This window comes from Talpa europaea (genome assembly GCF_964194135.1).
Source record: "Talpa europaea genome assembly, chromosome: 16".
Classification (NCBI taxonomy): Eukaryota; Metazoa; Chordata; class Mammalia; order Eulipotyphla; family Talpidae; genus Talpa; species Talpa europaea.
The window spans coordinates 20,806,926-20,820,415 of NC_140084.1; the positions used below are offsets into that span (position 1 = coordinate 20,806,926).

Genomic DNA, 13,490 nt, shown 5'->3' on the forward strand with positions numbered 1-13,490 from the left:
GCCCTGTGGTTAGTTTTTCTTAAAGATCGTTTTCTATTACAGACACAAATGAAGCACATAGATAAAATATTTGTGGGTGAAATATGATTTGCTTTAAACTATTCTAGGAAGCAAAATCAAAAATGTAAGGGAGATGAATAAAACAAGAATGACAGATGGTGACAACTTGACACTCAGTGATGGTGCTTGCAGGGTCATTACATTGTTCTCTCTGCTTTTAGGAATGTTTGAGGAGCAGCTGGATAAGAGGAGCAGCTGGATCACTGTGGAGGGTAGGGAGGGCATGCTTGAAAAATTTTGTATTAAAATGTTTTTAAAAAAATGACAAATGAGGGCCTCCCTGGTGGTGCAAGGGATTAAGATGCAACCTATGAAGCTATCAGCAGCCACTGCAGGATGAGTTCGATCCCTGGCCAGGGAGCTGCCCACATGGCGTGGCAGACCTCGTCTGTCTAGTCCACTGCTCCATTCAGCAGTGTATTTTAGTCTATCTGCCTGTTCTGTTCCCCAGTCTGTCTCTGGTGAATCCTCTCACCCCTGCACCTCTGGCCTCTACCCGGGTTCTTGTAGGTATAAATAAATAAATCTTTAAGAAAAATGACAAATAACATTCAGAGAAAATACAACACAAATGTTAAGTAGGAAGTATAACAACAAATTACAAACTGCATAAGCTGCAGATTGGGGAGAAGGAAATGATTTTGCTTTTTACTTTAAACACTTTTATATTACTCCTGTAGTAGAAATATTCAAATGGTAGTTATGTAATACATTTTAACACCAAAAATACAGAATCTTTGCTAGTTTCACATAATTAAAAAAAATCTTACCTGAGAAATGTTCTTGGAGGCCATTGTTTGCAAAAGGGCCCTCAAGGCACTACTTATGGCTTCGAGAAAGTCAACATGCTTAGCAAAATCTAAAACACAAAAGTGAAATACAGATCTTCCAAGATAAGTTATCTTATAGAAAAAGAACACCAACTCAAAACAAATCAAGTTAAATGTTACTACATGCTGTTATAATAAAATAATTTTTGATAGTGAAGTCAAAACATCTAGTCAAACAGCCTCCTATGAACTATATACTTGAGTCTGAAAGATGACCACAACCGAAATAATAACAGCAGGGGTGATGTAGACAATCTTTGCCTTCCAAATGCTGGGATTTCATTTGACTCACACCATAGCACATAACAGACCCCAGATGCGGTACAGGCCAGAGATGGGAGGAGGGGAGAGGATTCACCAGAGACAGAGTGGGGAACAGAACAGGCAGAATGACTGAAATACACTGCTGAGGGGAGCAGTGGGTGAGACAGGAGAGGTCTGCTTTGCCAATTGGGTTGCTCCCTGGCCGGCCAGGGATTGAAATCACATTGCAGAGGCTGTGGATTGCTTCCTAGTGCTGTGTTTCAACCACTTGCGCCACCAGGGAGGCCCCAAGATACTTTCATAGACTGAATTTAGTTTTTTGTTGCTTACCAGCACAGTGCTGGGTAGGCCTAGGGTAGAGCTGCCCCCAAACCAGAGTGTTCCTCTATAACCCAAACCACTGCCTGGCCAAGAGCTGCTGCCTGTCCAGTCCTGCATGATCGTCCAAAACCTTGTCACTTCCCACAAAGGTGTAGAGTCTATTTCCCCTCCCCTTGAATCGGGTGGGATTTTTTTTACTTCTTCAAATATAGAACATACAGAGTTAACAGGCTAGGTCATGAAAGGCAACATGACTTCTGCCACCTCTCTCCACTCTCTCAACTCTTGTTCTGGGAACCCAGTTTATGTCATGAAGAAGCCCAGATCACAGAAGTGGTCACAAGTGGGTGTTCAGACCATGGCCCAGCAGTGACTGTCAGACATGGAAGTGAGTAAGACTTCAAATGATTCTGGCTACTACTTTTCTTTTTTTTTTTTAAATTTTTTTTAAAGATTTATTTATTTATACAAGAACCGGGGTACAGGCCAGATGTGCAGGAGGGTGAGAGGATTCACCAGAGATAGAGCGGGAAGCAGAACAGGCACATCCACTGAAATATACTGCTGACGGGAGCAGTGGTGAGACAGGAAAGGTCTGCCGCACCATGTGGGGTTCTCACTAGCCGGCTGGGAGCGAACCCGCACTGCAGAGGCTGTGGACAGCTTCACAGTGTGGCGGTCAACCGCCTGCACGGCAACTACTTTTCTAAAAGAGGTGCCAGACCAGGGTTTCTTTCTTTCTTTCTTTTTTATTTATTTGTTTGTTTGTTTATATTTTTTAAAGATTTATTTATTTATGCATACTAGAGCTGGGGTACAGGCAAGAGATGCAGGGGGTGGGAGGATTCACCAAAGACAGAGTGGGGAACAGAACAGGCAGACTGACCGAAACACAATGCTAACAGGAGCAGCGGATGAGACAGGAGAGGTCTACCTCGCCATGTGGGTTTCTCCCAGGCTGGCCGGGGATTGAACTCATGCTGTAGAGGCTGTGGATTGCTTCACAGTGCGGTGCTTAAACCCTTGCGCCACCAGGGAGGCCCAGACCAGGGTTTCTTAACCTTAGTACTACTGACATTTTGGACCAGATGATTCTTTCTTGTGTGTTCCTGGGGGTTTCCTGTGTACTATGGGATACTGAACAAACAGCACCCCTAGCCCTCACCATCTAGATATCAGTAGCAACCCCCAAGTTGTAACAACAGAGATGATCCCAGATATCTCATGCGGGGAAAACTGCCCCTAGTTGAGAAACACTGGGTCACACACTGTGGAGTAGAGATAAACCATCTCAATTGTGCCCTGTCTAAATCCCTGACCTACAGAAACCATGACAAGTAACACATGGTTATTTTTTTCAAATCACAACATTCTGGGGGGACTTGTTACTGCAATAGATAGATTGGCTTTCTACCCTCTGATACCTGGGGCCCCATAAAGATTCTGATGCTCCCCTCTCGGCTGCCTGCAGAAAAGCGAGCCTGTTTTGCATGAATCTGAATCAAGGCTTATAACATTTTTGACTCTAATTTTCAGGTGCTCATTACATAAAAAGTATGTCCTCTGAGTGTCATAGAACAGAAGCTAAGGTGGCTTTAGGACCAGACAGACTAGGGACGAAATCCTGCTCTAACATTATATGACTTCTCAGTTCATGGTTGGTCTTTGCTTATATATTACCTCCAGAGAGGCCTTCCCACGCTAAGCTGCCTGTGGCAGAAGCTCACACCATTCTGCTTTTATTTTTTCCTCCATAGCAGAAATTATATCAAGTCCTTTATGCAAGAATGCAAGCTCCATGACGACAGTGGCCTTGCACATCTTGTTCATGCCTGTATTCCTTGAACTTAGAACAGAGCGCGGCATAAATTAAGTGCTCAGTAAATACAAATTGAAAGAATGATTGACCTTAAAGAAGTTCCTTAATTCAGCTTCCTCATCAGAAAGATGGGGTAATAGTGTCTGGCTCATAAAATGTAGTGTCTGGTAGGCACTCAAAAAGTTCTTAACATTAAACTTCAAAAAGTCAGCATATTAGCTCTGAAACATAAATTCTGTTTATATTTGATTAAAGTTATCAATGTAATCCTACAAGTTCATGTACTACACATAAAATAGTTATTATATAGACAATTAACTTAAAACAAACTAGAATAGGGCCTCCCTGGTGGTGCAAAGGATGAAGTCTCCACACTATGAAGCAATCTGCAGCCACTTCAGCACAAGTTCGATCCCTAGCCAGAGAGCTAACTCTTATAGCACAGCAGACCTCTCCTGTCTTGCCCACTGCTCCCCTCAGCAGTGTATTTCAATCAATCTGCCTTCTGCTCCCCACTCTGTTTCTGGTGAATCCCTTCATCCCCCCTCCCGCAACTGCCCGCACCTCTGGCCGACACCCCAGCTCTTATATGCATAAATAAATAAATAAAACAACTAGACCACATATCAGTTTCAGTTTTACCCTGTCCTCCATTCTTAGGAAAATAACCATTTTCTTAGACTCAAAACCCTAATCTAAACTATGTGACAGCTTTACATTATGTATAATTTGTACTTTCCTTAAATTAGGGAAACATTTGGGCCATTTTTATTTAATTCACTTTTCTGGTCAATAATCCAAATTTATGAAAGGAACTTCAAACTATTCTGCCTTTCTGACAAATGTGTCAAAGAAATTAAGTAAACGTCAAAAGGAGTTAAACAAAAGGTGATTCAAAATGCCTTTCCCTTCAAAGTTGTACAGTATCTAAGAATTTGTAATATGTCTAAATGCAGGTAAACAGTCAATCCACACTCATTCAAGCAACAAATTATATTTAGGTGAATTTTTCAGACTGATTTGCAATATTATAGACTACAGAAAATATCAAACAATAGAATATGTCAGAATGGGTACTGCTATCATTCTAATTATAATGAAAAATAGTTTTCTGTTTCCCTTAATCTGGAACACAGGGAATCCTACACGATTTTAGAGTGCATGTAATGGTGCAAATGACAGACTGACCCAATTTGAAAATACAATGCTGTTAAAAATTTCTTAAAGTTTTATAAAAATCGATAGTTTTTAATGAGACAGAGATATTAATGTTTGAATGCAAAGACCAGATTCTACTTAAAACTCCTCTTATCTCTGACATTAGCTACAAACATAATATAAGTATGTATCACACATTTTATAACTTCTTAGAACTGTATTTTAGTATTAAAATGAAAACACATCTGAGCATATGAACCTTACACATTTAACTTAAACGTGGTACTAGGAAAAAAGAGAAATCTGGCCCTATCCTCCCCATCAAATTCTCTAATACATCCCTGGCTGCTCCCCGGCCACCGGAGGAGGATCCCACATGGCGCGCAGACCTCTCCTGCCGCCCACTGCTCCCCTCAGCAGTGTACCTCGGTCCTTCTGCCTGCTCTGCTCCCTGCTCTGGCTCTGGTGAATTCTCTCACCCTCCCGCGCTTCTGACTGTACCCAGTGCATGTATAAACGAAACAAACGAACAAACAAACAAATAAATAAATAAAACATGCCTCTATAAAAGAAAAAAAAAAAAAGAAATAGAACAATTATTAAAAAAAAAAATTCTCTAATACAGTTCACACTATCTGTATAGATCCTAGAGGCTTTATTTTTTTTAAGATTTATTTATGCATATAAGAACTGGGGTACAGGGTCTCCCCGGTGGTGCAGCAGGTTGAGCACCGCTCTGTGAAGCTGTCTGCAGCCTCTGCAGTGCCGGTTTGATCCCCACTGGCCGGCAAGAATCCCACATGGCGCAGCAGACCTCTCCTGTCTCGCCCGCTGCTCCCCTCAGCAATGTATTTCTGTCATCCACCTGTTCTGTTCCCTGCTCTGTCTCTGGTGAATTCTCTCACCCTCCTGTGCATCTGGCCTGTACCCCAGCTCTTGTATAAAAATTTTTAAAAATCTTAAAAAAAAAAAAAACCAAAAAAACTGGGGTACAGACCAAAGGTGCGGGGGGTGAGAGGATTTACCAGAGACAGAGTGGGGAATAGAAGAGGCAGACTGACTGAAATACACTGCTGAGGGGAGCAGCAGGAGATACAGGAGAGGTCTGCTGCATCATGTAGATGCTGCCTGGTTGGCCAGGGATTGAACTCATGCTGCAGAGGCTGTGAATAGCTTCACAGTGTTGTGCTTATTAACCCCCTGCGCCACTAGGGAGGCCCCCTGGAGGCTTTAATTACTTGATAAATCCCAAATATTAAGAAGGACTATGTTAGAATATCATCTCCAAATATATGATTATCCTTAAACTAAAATTTCATTCTGGTAAGAAATGACTATGTGAAGACTAGTCATAAGAAAAAATGTATTTAGGGCCTCCCCGGTAGCGCAGCGGTTGAGCGCTGGGTTACGAAGCTGCCCGGCCTCTGTGGCCACGGTTCGATCCCCGGCTGCTCCCCGGCCACCTGAGGGGGGTCCCACATGGCGTGCAGACCTCTCCTGCCGCCCGCTGCTCCCCTCAGCAGTGTACTTCGGTCCTTCTGCCTGCTCTGCTCCCCGCTCTGGCTCTGGTGAATTCTCTCGCCCTCCCGCGCTTCTGACTGTGCCCAGTGCATGTGTAGACAGAACAAACAAACAAAAACAAATAAATAAACATGCCTCTATAAAAAAAAAGAAAAAAAAAAGAAAAAAAAAAAAGAAAAAAAAAAAGAAAAAATGTATTTAAAATAAAAGTATCTAGGGCCTCCCCGGTGGCGCAGCGGTTGAGCGCTGGGTTGCGAAGCTGCCCGCGGCCTCTGCGGCACCGGTTCGATCCCCGGCTGCTCCCCGGCCACCAGAGGAGGGTCCCACATGACGCGCAGACCTCTCCTGCCACCCGCTGCTCCCCTCAGCAGTGTACTTCGGTCCTTCTGCCTGCTCTGCTCTCCGCTCTGGCTCTGGTGAATTCTCTCACCCTCCCGCGCTTCTGAGTGTACCCAGTGCATGTATAAACAAAACAAACAAATAAATAAATAAGACATGCCTCTAGAAAATTTAAAAAAAAAAAAAAAGAATTTAAAAAAAAAAAAAATAAAAGTATCTAATTATACTTTCCCCCAATTGAGAAATTTTGTATAGTTTCTCCAAGGCTCAGCTTGGTATGCTTTTCCTATGCCTTTCCTGATAACCAATGTGCAAGCATCAGTGACCACAAAAAGCCAGCTCAACTGGAAGACACAGATTCAAGTGTTTTCTGTATAGCAGACGAACAGAATATGTGCATTTATTTCAAGTGAAATGAATTTTTTCGTGTTATTTGGGAGTGGGGTTTGTGGTACCCTGATTGAACTCTCACTGAGAAACAGTGGCTAGAGATGACAGCTTTGTAAACTAAGGCAATTGGAGTTCCCTCAGATTAGGCAGGGCCTGGAAGCAGTAAGAGAACTGTGTGGGTCCTGATCATCTGGGGCCCTGGCTGTGGACTCCCCTATTTGACCTTTCAGGGAGCCACAGAATGGCTGTTAGTGAGTAAGAGTAAGAGCAGCCCACCACCGCTCCACCCTACAATGCTGACAGGAGTAGGAATCCCAGCACAAGTCAAATAAAAACCCTTTTCTCCACACCAACCAGATCTCTTCCAGTGCATAAGAAAGTTGGAAGAGGAAACCAGTTATTATCTGTATATCACACAGTACATGTTTCTGAACACTTATTTGCTACATTAAAAAAAATCACTCTGGCATTTTTAATTAAAAATTAAACACTTATGGGGCCTCCCCAGTGGCGCAGCGGTTGAGCACTGGGTTGCGAGGCTGCCCACAGCCTCTGCAGCGCCGGTTCGATCCCCGGCTGCTCCCCGGCCACCGGAGGAGGGTCCTACATGGTGCGTAGACCTCTCCTGCTGCCCACTGCTCCCCTCAGCAGTGTACTTCGGTCCTTCTGCCTGCTCTGCTCCCCGCTGTGGCTCTGGTGAGTTCTCTCACCCTCCTGCGCTTCTGACTGTACTCAGTGCTTATATAAATAAATAAATAAATCTAAAAAAAAAAAAAAAAATTTAAACACTTATGAGCTTGAGGAGTTCAAAAATAGAGGTCTAATCTTTACAGACACATCACCCAAAGCAGTGATAGTGAAGGCAAAGATAAACAGCTGGGACTATATCAAATTAAAGAGCTTTTGCACAGCAAAAGAGACAATAACAAAAACAAAGAGAAACCCCACCAACTGGGAGAACATTTTTGCACCCAACACTAATGATAAAGGACTGATCACAAAAATCTGCAAAGAGCTGATGAGACTCAACAACAACAAAGAAAATAATCCAGTCAAAAAATGGGCAGAAGAGCTTAAAAGAAACTTCTCTGAAGAGGAAATGCAAATGGCCAACAGGCATATGAAAAAATGTTCAACATCACTTGTCATCAGGGAAATGCAAATCAAAACTACCATGAGATACCATCTTACACCAGTGAGAATGGCACATATTAAAAAAACTAGCAACAACAAATGTTGGCGAGGGTGTGGAGAAAAAGGAACTCTTCTGCACTGTTGGTGGGAGTGCAAACTGGTCCAACCACTGTGGAAAGCTGTGTGGAGATTTCTGGACCTACTAAACATAGAGCTTCCATATGACCCAGCAATTCCACTCCTAGGTATTTACCCAAAGGACACAGAAACATCAATTCCAAAGAACACCTGCACCCCTATGTTTATAGCAGCACTGTTTACAATAGCTAAGCTTTGGAAACAACCCAAATGCCCAAAAATAGATGACTGGATCAAGAAGATGTGGTACATATATACCATGGAATATTACTCAGCATTCAAAAAAGATAAACACATGCAATTTGCTGCAACATGGATGGCGCTGGAAGGGATCATGCTCAGCGAAATAAGCCAAAAAGAAAAAGAAAAATACCGGATGGTCTCACTCATAGCAGGAATCTAGAAAACTTAAATAAGGGACCAGGAAAATGAATAACTATAAGAAAGTGAAAATCAAAATCAACAAAAAACTATGAACCAGAGACACTTTTAGGGGGGCGGGGGCGGGAGGGGAGGGATTGGGGTCAGAATGGGGGGCTGCAATTATATGGGGAATATAACAATAAAATTTATAAAAAAAAAAAAAAACCAATTACCTGCACATAGTAAAATTTAAAAGGTATATCTATAAAGAATATTATTCTCAGTAAAAAAAAAAAAACAAAAAAAAAAAAACAAAAATAGAGGTCTATCTAAAGAACTGGGAACCCTCTTCCCCAATGTGATTAAGGAAAAAGAACTAGTGATCAACTCTTGAATGAATATTTATACAGAAACTTGGTATTTTGATCTTTTAAATGATCAGTTCCTGGACTTAATGTTGTATTTGAGATAGGGACATGTGAAACTGTTTACAATGAAATATATGAAAATATACTGGATGTAATACAGTTGAGTTTTATCTTATCTGGTGGTAAGATTCTAAAATTAGTGCAGAAAGCAACTACGTATCTTCAGGTTTACTCCTAAAAGACATTCTGAAGCTGAGCAGCAGAGAGTGCAACAGATTTTTATCTCTGATCTTAGCCTACTCCAGACATTCACGCTGGGTAATGGGAATTTTCCTTTATACTTTTTTCTCTCTCTCAGTCACTCTTTATAGTTTAATGCAGCCAACTTACATGACATTCTCCTACAATGAACTGTGAAAATCTACCAGAGGAGCACACATTAGATGTCGTATACCTAGGTGAACATGTGCTGTATCTAGGTTTTTGTGTGCAAATGAAATTAATCCACTCATAGACTTGTAAGCTCCTACTACACAAAGGTGTTTGAATTTTCCACTTTATGCCCTTGAATAACTTTTAGCTCCTGCAACACATGTATGTATTACTCAATCAAACCTGACTGAAATGGCTTTCCATTAAGAAAAAGAAATCTGTTACTTGTGATTCAGCCTTAGTAGGCCTGATATAACTGGATACAAACAATTTTAAGAAAAATATAACCATAGACCTGCTGATATAACCTGTTTTGATTCCACACTGCTGGCAACTACAAACATGGCTGGGGCCTTCCTGGTGGTGCAACGGGTTAACCATCAGCACTATGAAGCAATCGCAGCTACTGTAGCACAAGTTCAATCCCCAGCCAGGGAGGTAACTCACATGGCATAGCAAACCTCTCCTGTCTCGCCCACTGCTCAGCAGTATATTTCAGTCAGTCTGCCTGTTCTGCTACCCACTCTGTCTCTGGTGAATCCTCTCATCCCCACACCTCTGACCTGTACTCCAGTTCTTGTATGCATAAATAATTAAATCTTTAAAAAAAAATAAAAATATGGCTGTATGGCTGTTGGTGTTTGGAAAAGGTGTCTTCAGGTTGGAGGATAAACAGTGTACAGTTACAAAGCCCAGTTCTGCCCCTTCAAAATTTTGCTCTGAGTCTTTGACAATAAAGCCCAAATATTTACCTGGCTGAGAAAAGAGCAGTTCTGACAGATGCTGTGCAAGCGTCTGAAGGGCTGGAGCTCCTCCCAGATGGTCCACATCCAGGAGGGACACAAGACTCTGGAGACATACCAGAGCTCTACATTGTATGGTGTTCATTCTGGAAAGGAAGTGAAGGAATTCTGTGTTTCTCTGAGAGTTACATGAGAGCATTCAGTATTAACTTTTAACCTAAGCTTCAGATTCTGACTGGGAATATCTATCCATAAACAGAAGAAGGTTTGTGGCAGTCAGCACAGAATCTTACGGCAAATTGTGCATCTACCAACTCAAGCAGTGCCTCCAAGACACATCCCATGTATGAGTCATAACAATCTGACCAGAAAAACTTCTACGCATGGCATCTTTAAAATGATTTTTAATTGTGAAATATGATATGCATACAGTAAAGTGCTCAATGCATATACAGAGTTTAAAAGAAAACACCCAGTGAACTGAGATAAGATATAAACACTGCGAGCACCTTGGTCTGTCAGCCAACTCCTAAGGTTACCGCTATCCTTAGGGCTAGGCTTTCCTCAGGGGGCTTGCCACCCTGAAGGCATCCCTAAGCAATACTGTTCAGTGTTGCTGTTGTAGAACTTTGTAAAAACTGAATCACTGTGTGCATATTCTTTTGTGCCCCCTTTTTTGGTTTGATGTTGTAAGTTTCATGCATATTGTGAGTAGTTTTAATTCAGATCCTTTTTATTGCTGTATGTGTTCTACAATATGATTATGCCAACATTTATGTATTCACTTTGCTACTGATGGAGATTGTTTCCAGGTTGGGACAACTGTGCATAGCATATATCATTTCATATAATAACATAATAACAAACATTTTGGAAAACAGAAAAGTACTTACTTTCTAATCAAAGGTTTCCACGTGGGATTCTTAGAACATATGTCGACTGCAGTGCTGTTTGGAAAGGCAGTTTTCTCAAAAATCTAGATTTTGAAAGGCAGTAAAGCCTAAGTTAAAGAGTAGAGTCATTTTATACCCTTTACAAAATCCCAACACACTACTTCTAAGTAAAATGATTAGGCTTAATAAAGAAACTGTCAGTCTACTTCCAGCACTATTTATTCTGTTGTTTCCAAGATCTTAACAATTACCTACAAGCCGGAAGTTTGAGTTTACTTCTTTTCATTAAGAATGAATAGATTTAAGCCTTTCCCATGCTCCACACGGAGCCTAGAATGAAAGCAGATTACCTTCTTTGGGATGAGGTAACTGGTGAGAGCAGTGTGAATCTCATGGGAGAGGCAGAGGGGAGACAGCAGCTGCCCCCCACACTCATTGAAGGAATTCTCCATAAATGCATCACTTTCGTCACTGCTGGAAAGCTCTTCCCATTCATCGTCGGAGGGCTCTGGGAAGAGTGCAAACCACACATAACTGGAACATTAAAGCAAATCCTCATGGAAGCTGCCCTCTCAGCGTAGGGGGAGAATGTGTAAATGCAAACTGGTAACAAACCTTCACTGCAGCACATATTGACAATAATTTCCAGAGCAGTCTGTTGAGCTGTCAGCAATGCCATGGTCTCTCTCAGTTCCTTGTCAGTAGGCTAAAAAAAGCAAAAAGCAAACAACCAACTCTCAATGTTTAAGAAAATATTCTTGCATAAATTTGCTTAGTAAAAAGCTACTAGATGATTTTTGCACTTGGAATAGAGTACATGGGGGTTGGGGTGGATAGCAGAAAAGCTAAAAAATGCTAGAAGTACAAACAAGCATTATGATTCCACTTGGCACAGTGGAGCCTGCCACTGTTAACTGGGTTTCCATCTCTCTGGTGGTTATTCTTCAAGTGTTGCTAAGTTAACTGAAGGGAACAGATAAATATGCAGGAATTCTGAACTGAATTCACCCTGAAATTTAATCTTATGTGTTAAGAAATAGCTCTGAATACTAAGATTACAAGAGTTCATTTCAGACACCGAGCACTCATACACAACAAATCTGCTTTTTTGATATTTGGACCTCTTCTTGGAAAAGACTGCTTTAACAAGAAATACTAACAAGCACTTATTTGACCAACAGAGCTTGGCAAAGGAGCAGATAGTCTCACTTCCTAGCTTTCTTTGAAGATGAAAATAAAGCATTTCTTTCAGACTGAAAAAATAGGGGATTTTTTTTTGGAAATATGTTAACATGAGCTTAACTTTTTAATTAACATTCTTAAAGTGAGGAGTATAAATTCATATGACCTTTATTCTCAAATCACCTATGAGAGTGAAAAAGCTGCAATGATATTCCAAAATAGCACATAAGCCCAAAAAAACCATATTATCTAAATGTTTTCCAATTTCAAGTTTCCTTATTGTCTTTTCAATAGCTCTATAATATTCCATTAAATGGATGCCCTATAATTTGTAAAGCATTTCACTAGTATGGAATATTTCAGATTACCTGAGTATGTTATTTCCTCAGATTTACTTGGTTGGAAGGTTAAAATCACATCTACAAGGGCCTCCCTGGTGGCTCAAGGGGTTAAGCACAGCACCATGAATCTATCCACAGCTTCTACAGCATGAGTTCAATCCCCAGCCAGCCAGGGAGCTACCCACATGGCACAGCAAAACGCTCCTATCTCGCCCACTGTTCCCCTCAGCAGTGTATTTCAGTCTGCCTGTTCTGCTCTCCACTCTATTTCTGGTGAATCCCCCCTCATTCCCCATACCTTTGGCCTGTACCCCAGTTCTTGTATGCATAAATAAATCTTTAAAAAAAAACTACATGGCGCGCAGACCTCTCCTGCCGCCCGCTGCTCCCCTCAGCAGTGTACTTCGGTTCTTCTGCCTGCTCTGCTCCCCGCTCTGGTGAATTCTCTCACCCTCCCGCGCTTCTGACTGTACCCAGTGCTTGTATAAATAAATAAATAAATCTTTAAAAAAAAAAAAAAACAAAAAACTACAGATCCTGTTAACACAGTCCCATTTTCCTTTCCAAAATGTTCATATTTGTTGATAATCTCCCAGCAACATTCCTATGCAACAATTTAAGTGCAATTTTGAACTAGAATCTTTAAAAAAAAAAAAAAGGAGGGGGGAAACAGCAAACTGCTGATTTAATAAGTGAAACACAGCAGTTCCATATAGATACTTTTTATATTGCTGGCAAGAATGCATATAAAAATCATTCCTATTTATTTTCTCTGTGTATAAGATTTAGCTAAACAAGCATTAGAGTACACACAAGGTTAAGTAAGACACGCTGTTGCTGAGTTCTTATCCACTTAAAATGTAAGAAGAATTCTGAAATTATACTCCACTTCTTTATGTAACTCCCCTGCTGAGAACATGTCGCTGCTTCTTATCATTATAGAACTGACATAAAGAACCAATCTTAATGAAATGTTGTGACATCTGAAATTTGCTTCAACATATTTGAAAGTGAGAGGGGAGAGTAGGTAGAGAAATAGAAAAAAAATGAAACAGGCTATGACAGTTGATAACTGAAGCTGGGTAGGGAGTACCCTACTTTAGCATATGTTGAACAGTAACAATTTGGGTGGGTGCTTCCTTTTTGTATTTGTGACTACACCAGTCTGTTGATGCAATTAAGGATTTTGATCCT

At 41.1% G+C, this 13,490-nt stretch overlaps 1 protein-coding gene across 1 annotated transcript in view; it reads right to left on the reverse strand.

Annotated features, from left to right (window-relative positions):
• The window catches only part of HEATR3 (HEAT repeat containing 3), a gene marked incomplete at its 5' end in the record, with an annotated part of 35,536 nt that overhangs the window by 9,110 nt on the left and 12,936 nt on the right, over positions 1-13,490 (reverse strand). Inside the window, 5 exons of the mRNA XM_084257905.1 lie at positions 831-919; positions 9,890-10,026; positions 10,774-10,856; positions 11,124-11,281; positions 11,389-11,479. Coding sequence (XP_084114031.1) covers positions 831-919; positions 9,890-10,026; positions 10,774-10,856; positions 11,124-11,281; positions 11,389-11,479 — 558 coding nt within the window. The remainder of the gene's footprint in view (positions 1-830; positions 920-9,889; positions 10,027-10,773; positions 10,857-11,123; positions 11,282-11,388; positions 11,480-13,490) is intronic.